Raw genomic sequence first — 18,637 nt, 5'->3', positions numbered from 1 at the left:
TATATAAAACTTCTGTTCAAAGTTACAAAGTCCTATGGCATTTATTCCAAACTCCTGCGGTATTTCTTCCATAATTTATGTAACTTTTTCCTAAGCAAGTAACATTAATTATAAGGAGGATTTATTGTACATACATGCATGGGTAATCTAGCTATGTAATCTGTAGTGAAATATGTGCAGAAGCTCACTCAGCTCTTTTGCATGTATGCAACAAAAGGACAGTGGGAACATTCATATCCATTTTGTTTCTGTGTCATAATGCAGATTCATAAGGGACAGAGTTAAGATTGTGAATATAACCCTAATCTTTTCATTTAATGAGTTTTAACTGCTTAGCTGTAACTTTAACATTCTATGAAATATTTCTCTGTGGGGATAAACATCAAATATCATCAGTATGTTTGTAATGCAAATAATAAGACAGTTCTTTATTCAAAGACAAACAAGGCAAAACATTGAGATTAGGAAAGGTGTGAAGATCCATGCAAGAAAGGTTAATGGAAGGAATGGATTTAAAGAAATTTGAAGGAGGCACGAGAGGACAACTGTTGAAAAAGATCTGGAAGTCCACTGAAACCATAATGGGCAGCTTAATAGATATGAAACAGAGAAAGGGATGAAGGAGCCTGTAAGGAAAGGATTAGAAGGAGCTAAAGGAAGAGTAAGAGAAAATCAGTTCTGAGCCATAAGCAGGTGCAAGATTAGTTAGGGCTTTGAAGATGAGAAAGAAAAGATTGAATTCCATGTTGAGAATAAGTCAACACAGTGTTATTTTGTATAGTATTTTTCATATCCAACTATCCCTTAATGTTCTGCTCTATATTATATGGTAGTATCTGGATGCTTTTCAGCAGTGCAATAAGCAACAAGACTAATGTCTGTCATATGTGATTTCTTCTTTGTCTCATTCTGTCTCCCATGTAGAATTGTATGTTCTGTGAAATGTTTTGGTTTTGGTAGAGGTTTTTGTTGGTTTGTATTATTGGGGGATAATTTTTTTTTAAATATGCACATCCCGCAGTGTTTATGTTGGAGAAGGCAAGACCCAAAAAAGTGAACCTGGTATTGAAGCAGAAGTGGGTGAAATTTTTGATGGTCCTTTCTCCCTGTGGGAATTCCTTTTACCATCTGGGACTAGCCCCCTGAGAATGCCCTATCTTGGACAAGGATTAACTTTACCCTTACATAGAAAGTTCCATTTTGCCTGAGGAAAAGAGTAGTTGATCACAACCCTTGTCCTGGAGCCTTAGGAAGTCTATTAGATATCTGGGACCCAGGTTATTCAGCTCCTTGAGGATAATACTGAGGCCTTGAACTAGACTTGATGATGCTTGAATGGTCCCTTGAAATATGTGTTAACTACTTATGCTAAACAATCTTTTCCATCTTGTATCTAGCTGTGACACTGAGTAAGTTTCCCAGGCCTGAAGAAGAGTTCTGTGTAAGCTTGAAAGCTTGTCTCATATTAAATGAGGATATCAATATAATAGGCATCACAGACACATGGTGGAATGAGGATAATCAAGGGAACACAGTAGTACCAGGTTACAAAATATATCAGAAGGACAGAAGAGGTTGTGCTGATGGGGGAGTGGCATTATATGTGAAAGAAAGCGTAGAGTCAAGTGAAGTAATAATTTTAAAAGAAACAAACTGTACCATTGAATCTCTATGAATAGTAATTCCATGCTTGAATAATAAGAATATAGTAGTAGGAATATACTACCGACCAGCTGACCAGGGTGGGGATAGTGACTGTGAAATGCTCAGGGATATTAGAGAGGCTATAAAAATAGAAAACTCAATAATAATGGGAGATTTCAACTACCCCCATATTGACTGGATATATGTCACCGCAGGACGGGATGCAGAGATAAAGTTTTGTAATGCTTTAAATGACTGCTTCTTGGAGCAGTTAGTCCTGTAATGCACAAGAGGAGAGGCAGTTCTTGATTTAGTCCTAAGTGGAGCACAGGATCTTGTCCAAGAGGTGAATATAGCTGAATTGCTTGGTAATAGTGACCATAATATAATTAAATTTAACATCCTTGTCTGGAGTGGGGGGGGGAACACCACAGTAGCATTTAATTTCAGAAAGGGCAACTACACAAAAGTGAGGAAGCTAGTTAAACAGAAATTAAAAGGTACAGTGCCAAAAATGAAATCTCTGCAAGCTGCATGGAAACTTTTTAGAGACACCATAATAGAGGCTCAAATTAAATGTATACCCCCAATTAAAAAACACAGTAATAGGACAAAAAAGTGTCCGCCTCTCCCCCCCCCCCCCGGGCTAAACAACAAAGTAAAAGAAGCAGTGTTAGGCAAAAAGGCATCCTTTAAGAAGCAGAAGTTAAATCCTATTGAGGAAAATATAAAGGAACATAAAATCTGACAAGTGAAGTGTAAAGATATAATTAGGAAGGCCAAAAAAGAATCTGAAGAAAGATTCAAAAAATAATAGCAAAAAAAATGTTAAGTACATCAGAATCAGGGAGCTTGCTAAACAACCTGTGGACCATTCAAGGACAATAAGGCCATTGCGGAGAAACTAAGTGAATTCTTGTCATTGGTCTACATGGCTGAGGATGTGAGGGAGATTCTGAACCCTGAGCCATTCTTTTTAGGTGGCCAATCTGAGGAACTGTCCTAGATTGAGGTGTCAATAGAGGAGGGGTTTTGGAACAAATTGATAAACTAAACAGTAATAAGTCACCAGGACCAGATGGTATTCACCCAAAAGTTCTGAAGGAACTCAAATGTGAAATTGAAGAACTACTGACTGTGCTATGTAATCATCATTTAAATCAGCTTCTGTACCAGATGACTGGAGGATAGCTAATGTGACTCCAACTTTTAAAAATGTCTCCAGAGGCATCTTGACAATTACATGCCAGGAAGCCTAACTTCAGTACCAAACAAAGTGGTTGAAACTTTACTAAAGAACAGAATTATCAGACACATAGATAAACATGATAGGTTAGGGAAGAGTCAGCATGGTTTTTGTAAAGGGAAATCATGCCTCACCAATTTACTCGAATTCTTTGAGGGGTTCAACAAGCATATGGACAAGGGGGATCCAGTGATACAGTGTACTTAGTTTTTCAGAAAGCCTTTAACAAGGCCACTCACCAAAAGCTCTTAAGGAAAGTAAGCTGTATGGGATAAGAGGGAAGGTCCTCTCATGGATTGGTAACTGGTTAAAAGATAGGAAACAAAGGGTAGGAACAAATGGTCAGTTTTCAGTATGGAGAGAAGTAAATAGTGGTGACTTCCAGGGTCTGTACTGGGAACAGTACTGTTCATGATATTCATAAATGATCTGGAAAAATGGGTAAACAATGAGGTTGCAAAATTTGCAGATGAAACAAAATAACTCAAGATAGTTAAGACCAAAGCAAACTGTGAAAAGGGATCTCAGAAAACTGAGTGACTGGGCAACAAAATGGTACACTCACCAAAACGGCAGATGATGATCAATGTTGATAAATGCAAAGTAAAGCACATTGGAAAACAAACTTAATCCCAACTATACATATAAAATGATGTGGTCTAGATTAGCTGTTGCCACTCAAGAAAAAGATCTTGGAGTCATTGTGGATAATTCTCTCAAAACGTCCAGTCAATGTGCAGCGGTAGTCAAAACAGATAATGTTGGGAATCATAAGGAAAGGGATAGATAATGAGGCACAAAATATCATATTACCTCTATATAAATCCATGGTATGCCCACATCTTGAATACTGCATGCTGATGTGGTTGCCCCAGCTCAAAAAAGATATTTTGGAATTGGAAAAGGTACAGAAAAGGACAACAAAAATGATTAGGGGGATGGAACAGTTTCCGTATGAGGAGAGATTAATAAGACTGGGACTTTTCAGCTTAGAAAAGAGACAATTAAGGAGGGATATGATAGAGGTCTACAAAATCATTACTGGTGTGGACAAAGTAAATAAATAAATGTTGTTTACTCCTTCTCATAACACAAGGAATAGGAGTCACCAAATGAAATTAATAGGCAGCAGGTTTAAAACAAACAAACGGAAGTATTTTGTCACACAATGCACAGTCAACCTATGGAACTCTTTGCCAGAGGATGTTGTGAAGGCCAAAACTATCACAGGGTTAAAAAAAGAACTAGATAAATTCATGGAGGATAGGTCCATGAATGGCTATTAGCCAGGATGAGCAGGGATGGTGTCCCTAGCCGCTGTTCGCCAGAAGCTGGGAATGGGCGATGAGATGGATCACTTGATGATTACCTGTTCTGTTCATTCCCTCTGAAGTACTTGGCATGAGCCACTGTTGGAACACAGGATACTGGGCTAGATGTACCCTTGGTTTGACCCATTATGGCTGTTCTTATGTTCTCTTTCACCAACAGAAGTTGGTACAATAAAAGTGATTACATCATCAACCTTGATCTTAAATAACAAAATCACATAGTTCAAATAAAAATATAGTATTCAGAGAAATTAAACATACCATATAAGGAAAGGCAAAAAGTATTTGCTTTCATGTGGGGTGTGAAAATACATGGAGAAACTAGTTAAGTGTCACAAATATCAAGAACTTTACTTACACAAAATTGACAAGTGTGTGTGAAGAAGTGGCCCAGTGCTAAACAAGGGTAGGCAAAGTAGAAAAAAAAGATATAAATGTCCATGTGGTAGTTTACAGAAACGTCCAGGATGGTTTCAGTAAGGAGGTAATATTAACTTTGTCCTGAAAGGAATGGAGAGTCAATGATTTTATTTAAAAATGGAGAGGATATGGTCATATTTCTTTGACCTGGAATCAGGAGAGCTGGGAAGTGAGAGGCCAAAGAGCATGGAGTTGCAATAGTCAAGACAAGAGTAGAAGAAGATATGGATGCAGATTTTAGCACAGTGGAACCCAGGTAGTGGTGTACATGGGGAGTGTTGTGGAGGTGCTTGTAGCAGATTAGCAGATATAGGAGATATGAAGGAACTGTAAGGTCCAGGGTGATAGAAATCTGTATCACAAAAAGAAATTGAATCATGGAGTTGTGTGAGGATGCTCCTCTGGCCAACAGAAGAAAGCCAATTTTAAAATCTGGCAAGTTTGTATACAACCAGATAATAGAACAGAGACATCCAAAATCCATTTGTGCATGCAATTCAAGTGCAAATAGAGCATAAATGGACTTGCATATATATACTCTATTGTGTGTGCAAAATTACACAAGGTGATTTCCATGCACAGATATATGTATGATCAAATACTTATGAAAATTTTACCCTATATACCGTATAGTACTTTTTCCAACAGCATAAGTGTCTGGCTCTGGGCTCTAAGCAGTCAGGCCTGGGGGTTGGACTGGCCGTAAAGTCAGGACAAAGGTGAGGGCAGCACTGAAACTGGGATCTGGGGACAGGCCATGGGACAGAACTAAGGTTAGAGTCAACAGACCAGCCAAAAATCAAGATCGTAGCTGGAGTCTGGCTGCAGACCAAAGGTCGAAGCTGAGGTGTAGTCAGGAGGGGGATGCAGGGCTGGAGAAAGGTTGCAGGAGGGCACAGACAAGGCTGATGTTGGCTGGAGGGTAATGAAATACCTGTGCCTGGGATTCATCTGACCTGGGCCCTGCCCTGGGATAGGCTGCCACAGCATACCTGAGGGTGACGTCACTGCAGACTCCGCTTACAGGCTGAGTCAGGGCAGCTGAGTTGCTGCTGCATGCCTGAGTGAAGAGTCACGGCAGGCTCTGTTGGAGCAGCGAGTGATGGCACCTATTGAGAATCTCACCTCCTCACATCTAAAGGTCCCTCTCTGCAGCCTAAGGGGAGAGCTACTGGACCCAGGTCTCAAATAAATATGGAGGACAACTAATGAAAAAACAGGGACAGACGTGAGGGTCACAGGGTCAAAAGCAGGGTTCCAGTGGGGGACACTGAGCAGAGAACCCCAGACAGTTCCCACTGCTCCTCGAAGGGAGCCAGTGGGCACAGTCCTGGTCTGGCTGTGGATTTGCCTCACAGTATTTATTTATCTTGGTGTCCTCACCAAATGATATTGAAGTTATTACATTCTGCTGACTTAAAATTCCCAATAGTTTGAAATAGTTTTCACCCTGAACTATGTCAAATTAGTATTTAGTAAAGTAAAAAGGTTGATTTTAAAAAAAATGTTCCAGAGGAAGTTGGGTTAAGCTAGCTTTCTTACAAGACACACAAAACTAACAATAGGGGTTGTGGTTTGTTGGATAGATCTGACTTAAAACTTTTAACCAATTAGATAAATAAATGAATTAAATAAAAAAGTGTGCTCAGGTAGATGGTGTCAATAAATATCTATATTGATTTTCATATTTACGCGAATTAAGATAGTATATGTTAAGCTACCAATACAACGTTAGCTTTGCTACTTATACTGGTATAAAAGTAAGTTATATAGTAGTAAAATGCAAAATTGGATATTGGCATTATTATTGAGATTTCATGTAAATATCTGTCCAACTTAATGTAGAAATGTTTTTTTTTTTGTCAGTGGGAAATTATGTTTTAAAGCAAATCTATTTTCAAATAGAAATAAGGAAGGAAATACATCCAAAGTGACACATGAAATGATTTTGGAGAAGAAAGTAATTTACCAAATATATTGCAAGATATGAATTTAGGGTTTCAGTGTTTATGAAACCACAAAGTGGTTATGAAAATAAAAGCTGAATATAGCTGACAAGGTTTAAAAACACAGAAAATTACATTCAGAATTCAGGCTTTGTCTAGCTGTACAGAAGTGTGAGTCAGTCTTATGTCAATTGAACTACTTTAAAGTGTCACCAAAACACCAGCCATTCATAGAAAATGGAAATTTTCCAAATAATTGGAAATTTGCTGTTCTATATCACAGATCCCTACAGGATATTGTACCCTAATATTAAAATGGAAAAATGTTTGTTTTTCATTCAGAAAATGATTTCTTTAAGCATGTTTCTTATTAGTCTCTTGAAATTCTCTAACAGATTTCAGTGACACACCTGTAGTATAATAAAGAATGTAGGCAGATCGTATAGTACATTTTCTTAAAAAGCTTTTACTCTGTGTGTATAAACAATAACAGTTTTGAAGAAGGAGGTGAACTGCACTATGGCCAAGTGTCCAATATGTTTCTGTCAAAAATATTTTTCTCTTTGATACATTCCTGTAAAATGGAAGTGATGCATGCACATATAGTGTGGGAGAGAAGGAAAATTCCAAAATTAATAATTCCAAAATGATTTGTCAGATAGACTATTATGCATTAAGGTGTACTATGGGTATTAACAAAGAGTCTAGTGTTAGCTATTACAGGGATGCTGTGAATTTCAAAATTATCCTGGTGATAACTATAGTTTAATTTGTATTATGTTTCCAGAAAATATTTCCATTTGTTGGTTGGTTGGAGGTCTATTAATCTTCCCTTAATGTAAAAATGTAGAAGTATAGTTCATAAATATTATTTGGACAAATTCAACATGAAAGGAAAATTCCTTTAACCCTTGATCAGAAAGCACAGAGTCTGTCCTGAGACTGGCTGAAAAGAAATTTAATAAAGGGAAAAAATGGTTCTTTGAAATGAGATTTCAAAGCATACTCCAAGAAGAGAAAAGTAATAGTTTCAAAAAGCGAAAGTATTATGATAATTCCTATTTAAATGAATCTTTGATAGAAAAGAAACTGGTCAAACTCAAATCTTTGAAATTACATTTTGTGGCTGTTTCAAATAATAAATGTATGTTCTAATATAATTTCCCCTATTTTTCATTCATTTCCATTCCACCTTTTCTTTTTCATTTCCTCAGCTCTCTGACAATAATTTAGCTGGAGTGGAAGAGCAGGTGGGGTAAAGGTGAATTACGTTTGTCACAAGTGAATTAAAGCCTGTTAAATCTTTTATTCTGAACTTCACAGCACCTGGTTTGTTTTAATAATGCAGAGTTAGTAACTTCCATCTCAAGCCAGCAGGCAAGCTGCCTCCATCTTATCCCATGGTGGGCAAGACAAAGATTAAGTGAATCTCACTGCTGTTCTTTTCTAACTTTCCGTGTTTTGTGGGACTTGAATCCATGGGGCATGGCATCACCTGCACAAGAGAAAAATCCAAGGCTTGTGATGTTATTCTGATCCTGGTACTAGTCATTCATGGCTTTTAAAAACTTAATTTATGATAAGTGAATGTTTCTCACGATTGTCTTCCTTTTCTACTTTTGTTTGAAAAGAGGCCACAGCAGGGCTGTGATACATCATCTTTTGTGTGGTTGGCACAGTTTGTCATGAATTCTGTTAATCTACCTAAAACAACAAGGATTAATTATGAGTGTAGGGCAAACTGGCATTGATATGATGTATTACTTGAGCAGCTCAAAATTTGGCCATTCATAAATCTTGTTGTTTATTTGTTTTTGTTTTTCTCTTTGTCTCTTGTCCTGCCAGGTGTGTTCCCAATCACTGTGAACATGGTGGCAAATGCTCCCAAACGTGGGACAGCTTCAAATGTACTTGTGAAGGAACTGGATACAGTGGCGCCACCTGTCACAACTGTAAGTGACACTGTGATTTGCTTCAACGCTGTAATATAATATAGAAGGCATGCACAATACTGATGCCTTTTGGTTGAGATGTAAAAGTCCAAGTCAGAGCCATCTGTGGTTATTAAAGAGCCCGTAGAACTTTTTTGCGAGAGAAGGGATGCTGACACTTGCATCTGGCCCACATTCCATTTTGACTACTTAAAATTCCATACTGGGTGGTTAAATGGATACATGAGTTCTTCAATCATTGTACTAAATGCTTGCCTAGTGTTGCTGAGAACTCTTAAATGGTGGCAGTATTTGGTCACTAAAGGCTAGTCTACACTGAAAACTTACATTGGCATAGCTACGTCCACGTTTCTGAGAGATGTAGCTAAGCCACCCTATTCCCCAGTGTAGGCAGCACTAGGGTGACAGAAGAATTCCTTCATCTACTTAGCTATTGCCTCTTGGGGAGGTGGATTACCTGCAGGGACAGGCAAACTCCTCCTGTCACTAGAGTGAGTGTCTACACTGAAGTGCGACAGTGGCCCTGCTGCTATACCATTTTAAGTGTAGATCAATCCTGATACTGAAACAGACGCATGTGCAAACTGACTCTTTGGCCATTCTGAAAGTCACACTATTACCGCGATTGTGGTAAGTACTGCAGGCAGCACTATTAGTGCCCACTGCTTACAAGCCATATTGATTGTAGCCATATGACAGCAGCTTCCTCTACTGATATACTGGGAGTGAGGAGAGAGAGGAAAAGGGATGTCCTTGTACTTTCTACAGCATCTGACTTACGTGTGTGCAGGGCAAGCCATTGTGTGTGTGTGTGTGCTTGTCTTTCTAGCATACATTTAAAAGGGCCTTTTCATTTTGAAAAGTGTTTTCTAAAATATGGTAGATGAGATGACTTTGTTAAACGTTTCGGACAAACGTGGAGAAGAAAGGCAAGAGTGCGAGAAGAATGGCGGATGTGTTGTGATCGGCACAGTCTTAACGACAGCTGAAGACCGATCGATCTGGGTGGTGGTGGTAGATAAGATAAAGAAGACTTGTCCATTTACTGTCTTTCTCCATTGACATGCCTACAATAACACCCTCTTAATATTAAAGAGAGAATAGTTACTTTAGATTCACTATCAAAGCTACAACCAAGATGCTTACAAAGAGGTGAAAAATCCAATTACCAGTTTAATTCAGAGTTTCAATTTTTTGTTTACACTTTAATGTCACATTCTAGAATTATGCAAAATATTTAATGAGAAATATGACAATCTATGGTTTTGCCTTTTGTTGGATTTTACAATATTCAAGTAATCTCATGAAAAACTGACAGTTCACAGATTTTCCATTTCCGCTTAAACTATGCTATTTTTGAGCAAAATCTCAACGTCATAATGAACATATTTATAACACACACCATTTTAAAGTATTTAAAAATGCATTATTGTTTAATTATAGAGAGATTTGGAATTATTCAAAAAGCTGTTTGAGAGATGAGCATTTCCATTGCTCATTTGCTGTGGCTTGTGTTAATACTTGGGATCTATAAAGGCCTTCTTTTGACTCACCAATGGTATTCCTGAAAACAAATGTTTGTGATAGTTTCCAACCTCATTTAGTTGCATTTTTCCATTTCTGATGGTGGTAAATAGTGTACCCAGTTACATTTTAAAAGTCTTTAATTTGTTGGACAAATTGGTTTTCTTAAAACCTGCTGTCTCTCCTTAGCTTGCGGAGCTTATGATATATACAGAGGGTTAGTCACCTCTTCTTCATTTTGTACTTTAAAGCTGTGGCTTTCAGTTCAATGTGTGGGTACTGGGTCGTGTTGATGGCCTGTGATATATAGGAGGGCAAACTAGGTGATCTAGTGGTCCCCTCTGGCCTTAAACTCTGACTCTATGTATCTACAGCAGATCCCCCCCCCCCACCACCACAAAAAATGTATTTATATTATAATGAGATCAGTTATTGAGTAGTAATTTGCTCCAGAAGCCTGGTCATTTAATGCCTGTGACTTGAAATAAAACATAAATCAAGTGTAGATGGATCTGAACCAAAATCCCTATTCTGAAAACCCACTGTTTAGGTTTGCTGTCTTCTGTGGATCCAAATGTTTACAGATCAGATTCCCTTTCCATGGTTTGCACAATGAGAGGGCAGTCTTTTCCTCTCATGTCCACATCAAACATCTCAGCTCCAATATTTTGCTCTCCCTGCATGTGTGAGCTCCCACTTACGTCAATGGGAACAGAATATTTGATGTGCTGACCTGAGATGAGCACTTATTCTTATAACATTCCCTCCCACCCCTGAGGTAGAAATGCCATATTCTTTATGGAAAATCTCTACTAGGTTTTACTCTCTGGACAGCGTTATTACTGACTTATAAAAAGTATCTTACCTGGATGCTTCTCCCCATGCCTTATAAACTCCAGAAACTTTAACAGGATGAACTGAAAGCTTTTCATTAAGGTGATATTCTCCCAATCAAGTACAGGTTGTGGAATGGGGTGCAGAGAGTTGTCACCCATATTGAAGACCAGGGAATAAAGTGGCTTCTGCAAAAGTGGTGAGGAGCCAACGTGCACAACACCCATGTGGTGAGTGATGGATTTGGTCTTACCAAGCGCCAGTACAGTGTAGGCCTGGCTTGACATGAGTAATTAGACATGGATGAGGCCTCATTTCTTGAGAGGCTGGTTTAGGGTGGTAATGGAACTGCAGGCTGGAAACAGAATGTCTGTACTAGCTAAGGTAAGAGGGAAGACCCACGGAACCATTTCCAATTGGCAAGATAACAATAGATAAGGTATATGTTGGGAACATAAAGATGAAGTAAAGAGTAAATCATACTTGGACAGTGTGTGGATACAGCATTCTGTACAGGGATTGGTTTCTACACAGTAACCAAGCCAATCCCAAAATGTGTAATGTAATGTGGAAATGTATATAAAGGAAGATCTTTGCTGTATAACTTTGGATGGTACACTTGTGTCTGATCAACTCAAGTGTAGTTTGATTGTATGCAAATAAAGAAATCTCAGTGACTAGTTCGGCATCGAACTGGGTGGATAATGGCTTGGAGGCTAGTGAATGGATAAGGTCTCAGAAGCCACCCCAACATACTCCTGAGTGAATCAAGTCTCAGAGGCTATCCCAACACACAGTTATTTCACAAAAAAACCTGTCAGCCAAGAAAAGTTTATCTGTTGGCTAGAAGGGGGCCAGAATTTCTCCTCGTGCATTTCAGGCCATATAAGCAATAAGCAAAAGAGAAAAAGATTTCAATTAAAAAACAGTTATAATTTCATTTTATGAAAATAATAATACTTCATTATTAGACATGCCTTTTAAATTCCTTCCTTCTTTTTGAACATGTAGCTATTGGGTTTAAAATTATTCTCTGAGACCATTTAAATATAAGAAGATACTCATCTTCAGAATGAATTGTGCCACTGTTGGATTGTAATATATCCAAAGAAATCAGATGGGTAAAAACTGATTATTAAAGAAAAACATAACCATGTGTAAGGAAGCACTTTTATGGTTCGTTCACAGGCCAAATTCCTGTTTGATGTGACTGAACCTTTGTGTGCATAAAGACTGCAGGAAAGACTGGGAAGGAAATATAGAATTTTGTAGTTAAATAGTATTTGGTGAAACAAAGGAAAAATAATTCAGCATATGTATTTTTGACATCATTAAGTCTGAATATTCATAGGTTTCTTTTCTGGTTTAACACCATCACTTTGAAGATCATTTCTTTTTCTGTATGTGAATGGGTGGTTAAGATATTCAGTTCATCTGGATAAATGCAAGGAGGGAGGCTTAGTTATTTAAGCATGTTCTCACCTATCAGTGAGTCTTTGAAAATAAGAATAAACTACTTTTCCTCCTTGAGTGCCAACGAGAGAGAATAAGGAACAGAGGTAGGGAGTCACTTCCCTGAAATCACATTCATTAAAAAAGAAAGAAAAAATCCCAGTAGCTGTGTACATTTCTCTTAATAGCATTTTCATCTGACTTCTGCAAAAAGGAAAGGAAAAGATGCAACTGGACTGCTATGTCAAAAGGGGGATTTAAAGTACAGTGTCTGTCTTTCAGGTACAAGCAGGATAAAAGCACATGGGATTATAGCAGGACAGGTCATCTGGAGGCACACAGCACAGGAACCTTTGCCTTTGCAACACAAACAAAGTTTCAGGCTAATCCCTTTCTTCATATATTGCTTTAGAAAGGCAGCAAAGGTTTTTTTTAAGGATCTAATTTCAGTTTTACAGCGAGTGTTGCAATACTTTTAAAATTACTCTTTTTTCTTTAGAAAAAAAGTTTATTTGAAAGGTGAGCTTCAATTTATGTAATGAAAGTATCACCTTTTAGAGGTGATCACGGAATGGTCTCCATGTTGTGGACCCAGGTGTATAGCGAATTTTGGCAACCTTCTGTTAATGAAACTCAAAATCAGGGGAAACTCATGCTTTATTACAAGTCTGCAATTTGCCAGATTTGCCAAATGGTCATTGGTATTCATGACCCTCCTAGTAATCTTAGATCTATGCTGTTGAGCAAACCTAGAATGTTTTTGGTTTGAGGTGGGAAGTCAGCACTTTTCTGTAGTTTTGACCTGAAATCAGGTAATGCTCTGGAGCTTTGGCTGAATTTCATTTTGGATTTTTAAGTTCATTTGAATCAGAAACTCGAAGCAGAAACTCAAAGCCAAACTCAAGGGATAAACTCTTTAAACTCGGAGTAAACATTTTCATGAAACCCCTGTGAATCAAATGGCTTTGTTTCACACTGCTCTAGTCATAATGCATTTATTAAATGACAATGCAAACCACAATAAGTATATAGAAGAGGAGAAAATACACATTCCTTAGGATGAAGAAGAAGTATTTTTTAAACCAGAAAAAAAGATACTTTGCAGGAAGAAATTTCACCTGGAAACAAATCTGATGTTATGATAAAGGCTAATTGACTCAGATTAGGAGTAGCAGTTCAGCACATTTACTTTTTCAAAAATCAGACTATGTTTAAATGACTAAATAGATTTGGATAAATTTGCTTTTCAGTATAGGACAGACACTGTAAAAGTAGTATTCTGGTGTTCAGTATTTGTCTCCACTCAGTAATTTCCATAGCAAATGAGTTCAGTTTACAAATGAAATGTTTATTCTGATTGCCTTCCAATTCAACCAAAGACCTGAGACTCAACCCTTTTCTTGCATTTCAGCATCTGCCAAATTTTGCCCTCAGTTACAGATGTGCAACCCTGTTTTCTGAGGTTTTATGCAGGAGTGATGGGTTATAAATGTTGCTAATGATCCATAAAAAGGAATATAATCCAGCTCACTCTCTCTTAACTGTGTTGGCTCTACAGAACCAACAGAAGAAGTAAAAACATAAATACTTTTGACAGTATAAAAATAGTGAAAGTGAATGCACACAAAGTTCAGGTTGATTGAGTAAAGCATACATTTTTACTTTATCAGAGTAGAACAGCACTTGAAGTTTTAATTTTTTCCAAATCCAATACTGTAACATTTAGTGGTTTCATTAGCTGTGATACAATGGATTAATAGAGGCTGGACTGTAACCCTGACTGCTGAATTCCTTGGTTTTGTCTCCTTAAGGCATGCTATCAATGAGTATTTTCCCCTACACTCTGGAATGTGAATAAAAGTCAATGGGGGGAAAAAGCACTCTTAAAATGTTGAGTCCATTTAGTACCACTAGGAGTCTAATGTGGTTTGATGGGTTTTTTGTTTCTCCCCTTGCTCCATCCCTTCTCCCTAAATTGAAAAATTCTGATTACTTTAATAAAGGATTTAACAGCATCTAGAAGCAAATTTAAGAAAACAAAATTTGAATCAGACCTTCTGTGTCACTTCATGTTGTTATTTGTATGGGCAATGGCATAATTTTGATACTTGATTAAGTTGATTGCCAAATTCAGTCATCAGGAAGACAAATTTAATCTTCACAGACTATAATTTTCATGCTGGGACTATTTAAACTCCAGCGGGCTCTCTACTGATTAGTTCACAACAACTGTGTTTTCCTGTTTTTTGTAATGAGAATTCATTGAGACTATTGAAATCCTGAGCTTTTTGCTTCTTCTAATTAAAACAAGAGAGACATGATATTACCTGTTCACATCATGAAATGGTTATGTTTTCTCTTACACAGATAGCAACTGTGTTCTTTTGGTCTAAATGAGTTTTATTTTAGATAGGAATCACAGTGTGATTTGCAGCTTTTGTAAAGGCTGTAGCATCACTCAGAACAAAATGGCTACTCTCTTTGAACACAGGCGGGCTTGTTAAAAATTTTAAAGTGTGGAACAGAGAAAGTAAAGGCCTCACAGTTTCATAAACATAAGGATGGTTTGTTTGGTCAGATATAGCAAGCTACTTTACCAATTCATAGAATCACAGAATATTAGGGTTGGAAGAGATCTCAGGAGGTCATCTAGTCCAATCCCCTGCTCAAAGCAGGACCAACACCAACTAAATCATCCCAGCCAAGGCTTTGTCAAGCCGGGCCTTAAAAACGTCTAAGGATGGAGATTCCACCACCTCCCTAGGTAACGCATTCCAGTGCTTCACCACCCTCCTAGTGAAACAGTGTTTCCTAATATCCAACCTAGACCTTCCCCACTGCAACTTGAGACCATTGCTCCTTGTTCTGTCATCTGCCACCACTGAGACCAGCCGAGCCCCATCCTCTTTGGAATCCCCCTTCACTTAGTTGAAGGCTGCTATCAAATCCCCCCTCACTCTTCTCTTCTGCAGACTAAATAACCCCAGTTCCCTCAGCCTCTCCTCGTAAGTCATGTGCCCCAGCACCCTAATCATTTTCGTTGCCCTCCGCTGGACTCTCTCCAATTTGTCCACTTCCCTTCTATAGTGGGGGGCCAAAACTAGACGCAATACTCCAGGTGTGGCCTCACCAGTGCCAAATAGAGGGGAACAATCACTTCCCTCGGTCTGCTGGCAAAGCTCCTACTAATACAGCCCAATATACCATTAGCCTTCTTGGCAATGAGGGCACACTGCTGACTCATATCCAACATCTCGTCCACTGTAATCCCCATGTCCTTTTCTGCAGAACTGCTGCCTAGCCACTCGGTCCCCAGCCTGTAGCATGGGGTGCATGGGATTCTTCCTTCCTAAGTTAAGGACTCTGCACTTATCCTTGTTGAACCTCATCAGATTTCTTTTGGCCCAATCTTCCAATTGTCTACGTCACCCTGGACCCTATCCCTACCCTCCAGCGTATCTACATCTCACCTTAGTGTCATCTGCAAATTTACTGAGGGTGCAATTAATCCCATCATCCAGATCACTAATAAAGATGTTGAACAAAACCAGTCCCAGGACCAACTCCTGGGGCACTCCGCTTGATATCGGCTGCCAACTAGACATTGAGCCATTGATCATGAGCCATTGAGCCCGACAATCTAGCCAGCTTTCTATCCACCTTATAGTCCATTCATCCAATGCATACTTTTTTTAACTTTCTGGCAAGAATACTGTGGGAGACCATATCAAAAGCTTTGCTAAAGTCAAGAATATCACATCCAGCGTTTTCCCCATATCCACAGAGCCAGTTATCTCATCATAAAAGGCAATCAGGTTGGTCAGGCATGACTTGCCCTTGATGAATCCATGTTGACTGTTCCTGATCACCTTCCTCTCCTCCAAGTGCTTCAAAACAGATTCCTTGAGGATCTGCTCCATAATGTTGCCGGGAACTGAAGTGAGGCTGACCAGTCTGTAGTTCCCTGGGTTCTCTTTCTTCCCTTTTTTAAAGATGGGCACTATATGTGCCTTTTTCCAATAATCCGGGACCTCCCCCGATTGCCACGAATTTTCAAAGATAATGGCCAATGGCTCTGCAATCACATCAGCCAACTCCCTCAGCACCCTTGGATGCATTAGATCTGGACCCATGGACTTGTGCACATCCAGCTTTTCTAAATAGTCCTTAACCTGTTCTTTCACCATTGAGGGCTGCTCATCTCCTCCCCATACTGTGTTGCCCAGTGCAGCAGTCTGGGAGCTGACCTTGTCTGTGAAGACCGAGGCAAAAAAAGCATTGAGTACTTCAGCTTTTTCCACATCCTCTGTCACTATGTTGCCTCCCACATTCAGTAAGGGGCCCACACTTTCCCTGACCACCTTCTTGTTGCTAACATACCTGTAGAAATCCTTCTTGTTACTCTTAACATCAGTTGCTAGCTACAACTCCAGTTGTACCTTGGCCTTCCTGATTACAGCCCTGCATGCTCTAGCAATATTTTTATACTCCTCGCTATTTCAACGTAATCTGAGTTGAAATAGACATAGCCAGACAGTCCAGCAATAATAAGGATATTTCACGTGAATCAGGGTGCAGGAATATGGAGACATAAGTGCCCTAATCATACTTATAGCAATTGGGATACATGCAAACAGGGGCAACAGCATTTAAGATAATTGCCATCAGGTAGTCAGACTGCTGACTACCATATACTAAGAAAACAAGGAAAATAATCTCTTTCAGAGTTACAGTCTCCATGCAAGAGGGAAGCGTTGCACATTACTAGGAAAATAAAGTAAAAAAGCCTCCCCCACAAACTTCATTTCAGCAACATTCTCCTGGCTAGACTTAGTAAAACCTTTTTTAAAAAAAAAAATCTGAGTATTAAAGTGCTTTAATCGGTTTCTTGGAATCAACTCTCAACTCACTGTGGAGTAGGCAGAATAGTTTGGTGATTAGTATTTGCATGAGCTTTAAACTAGAGCGGTCTCATCTATGCTCAGAAGGGGATTAATGTTTGATGTCAGTAGGGGTTTTACATCAGTTGGAACTGTTTATATGAATCAAGGGCACTACAGGGCCCTAAACATTAAAAGCTGGATGGATCTCTCAATGTCTTTATATTAAAATAAATAAATAAATGAATAATAGATCTGCCTTATGAAAACAGAAAAAAAATTAGTCTCCAAGAAGACTCACTGAGAACTAGGAAGGCCTGATTCTCCCCTCCCTCTTCACTATTAGGAAAAGAGGTTGCCTGAATATCCTGCCCCATGGGAAACTCTTTTATAAAGAGGTGGGGAAGGAAATAACCTTGGTGTTTTACTTCCCAAAAGAAGCTGCTGAGGTGGGAGGTGAACAATCACTTAGCACCATCTGAAGTGCCTGGAAGAAGGCAGAATGGGACACTTGACTGCAGGAAGAAGGTTCAGTAAAAGGCCAAGCCCCCAGAAGCCAACTGAGATATTTAAGGCATAGACTGTCTCCTATTTTACTGGGAGGAAGGAGTGACTGAGAGATTAGAAATGACCCATGCTGCGGCAGAGGGGCCCTGGGGCAAGGTTGGTGACTGTGCAGCCTTCCTGTTGGAGTTTAATGTTGGTTTGAGCTCAGACTGTCAAGTGAAATTGCTAGGGTTGGTTCTCTTCCAGTCCCAACATATCAACCTACAGGGGCTTCAGTATATGCTCCCTTTGTTCGAGACTCCTTTGAGCCTTTGCCGAGGAGGAGGAGGACGCAAGCATGGCTTTTGTTGTATTTTACTACAAAGATGGCTTGGATTTCTGATGCCTCATTTAATGTTTTGAGTCCATGTACTGCCTTTGCTCCACATATGACGCACAAACTTTTCTTAAAGTCTGGGTGACCTAATTTAGAATATCTTTGCAAGACTCCTGTGTAGAAGCCTTTTGTTGTGAAAATTCCCCCCATTCACGAATCTTTCCATTTCCCCCCACCAACTAGAAATTAGAAAGGAAGAAAGCAAAGTTACCAAAGTTTTACGTACATAACATTAAGTAACCAGAAACAGATGTGTTCCCGTTTAAAGCCAGTCTCCAAATGTCAGAGTGGACCAGTCTAGCAAACTTTCCCATTTTCCTCATGACACGGAGCTCAGCTGTTGGTTTCAGTTTGGCTTTTTTCAGACAATTCTGCAGGTGATCTTTCTGTGAATGAGCCCCTTGACATCTTTAGAAACAAACAAAAAAAAGTTCAAAGATTGTACCAGTCCCTTACTCCATATTTTAAATGGCTGTGTGCATGAGTGATCTAATACACTGACATTCCAAATGCCCAAAAATTACA

General features: G+C 39.0%; 1 protein-coding gene across 4 annotated transcripts in view; it reads left to right on the top strand.

Moving 5' to 3' along the window:
- Positions 1 to 18,637, top strand: part of CNTNAP2 (contactin associated protein 2) — a 1,645,619-nt gene that overhangs the window by 1,099,703 nt on the left and 527,279 nt on the right. For all 4 annotated transcript variants that reach the window (XM_075125590.1, XM_075125593.1, XM_075125592.1 and 1 more), the window contains one exon: positions 8,433 to 8,539. In XM_075125590.1, the coding sequence (XP_074981691.1) occupies positions 8,433 to 8,539 (107 nt within the window). The remainder of the gene's footprint in view (positions 1 to 8,432; positions 8,540 to 18,637) is intronic.

Source organism: Caretta caretta, chromosome 2 (assembly GCF_965140235.1).
Source record: "Caretta caretta isolate rCarCar2 chromosome 2, rCarCar1.hap1, whole genome shotgun sequence".
Lineage (NCBI taxonomy): Eukaryota > Metazoa > Chordata > Testudines > Cheloniidae > Caretta > Caretta caretta.
Note: the sequence above shows the minus strand (reverse complement) of the source record. Positions and strands in the feature narration are given on the sequence as shown.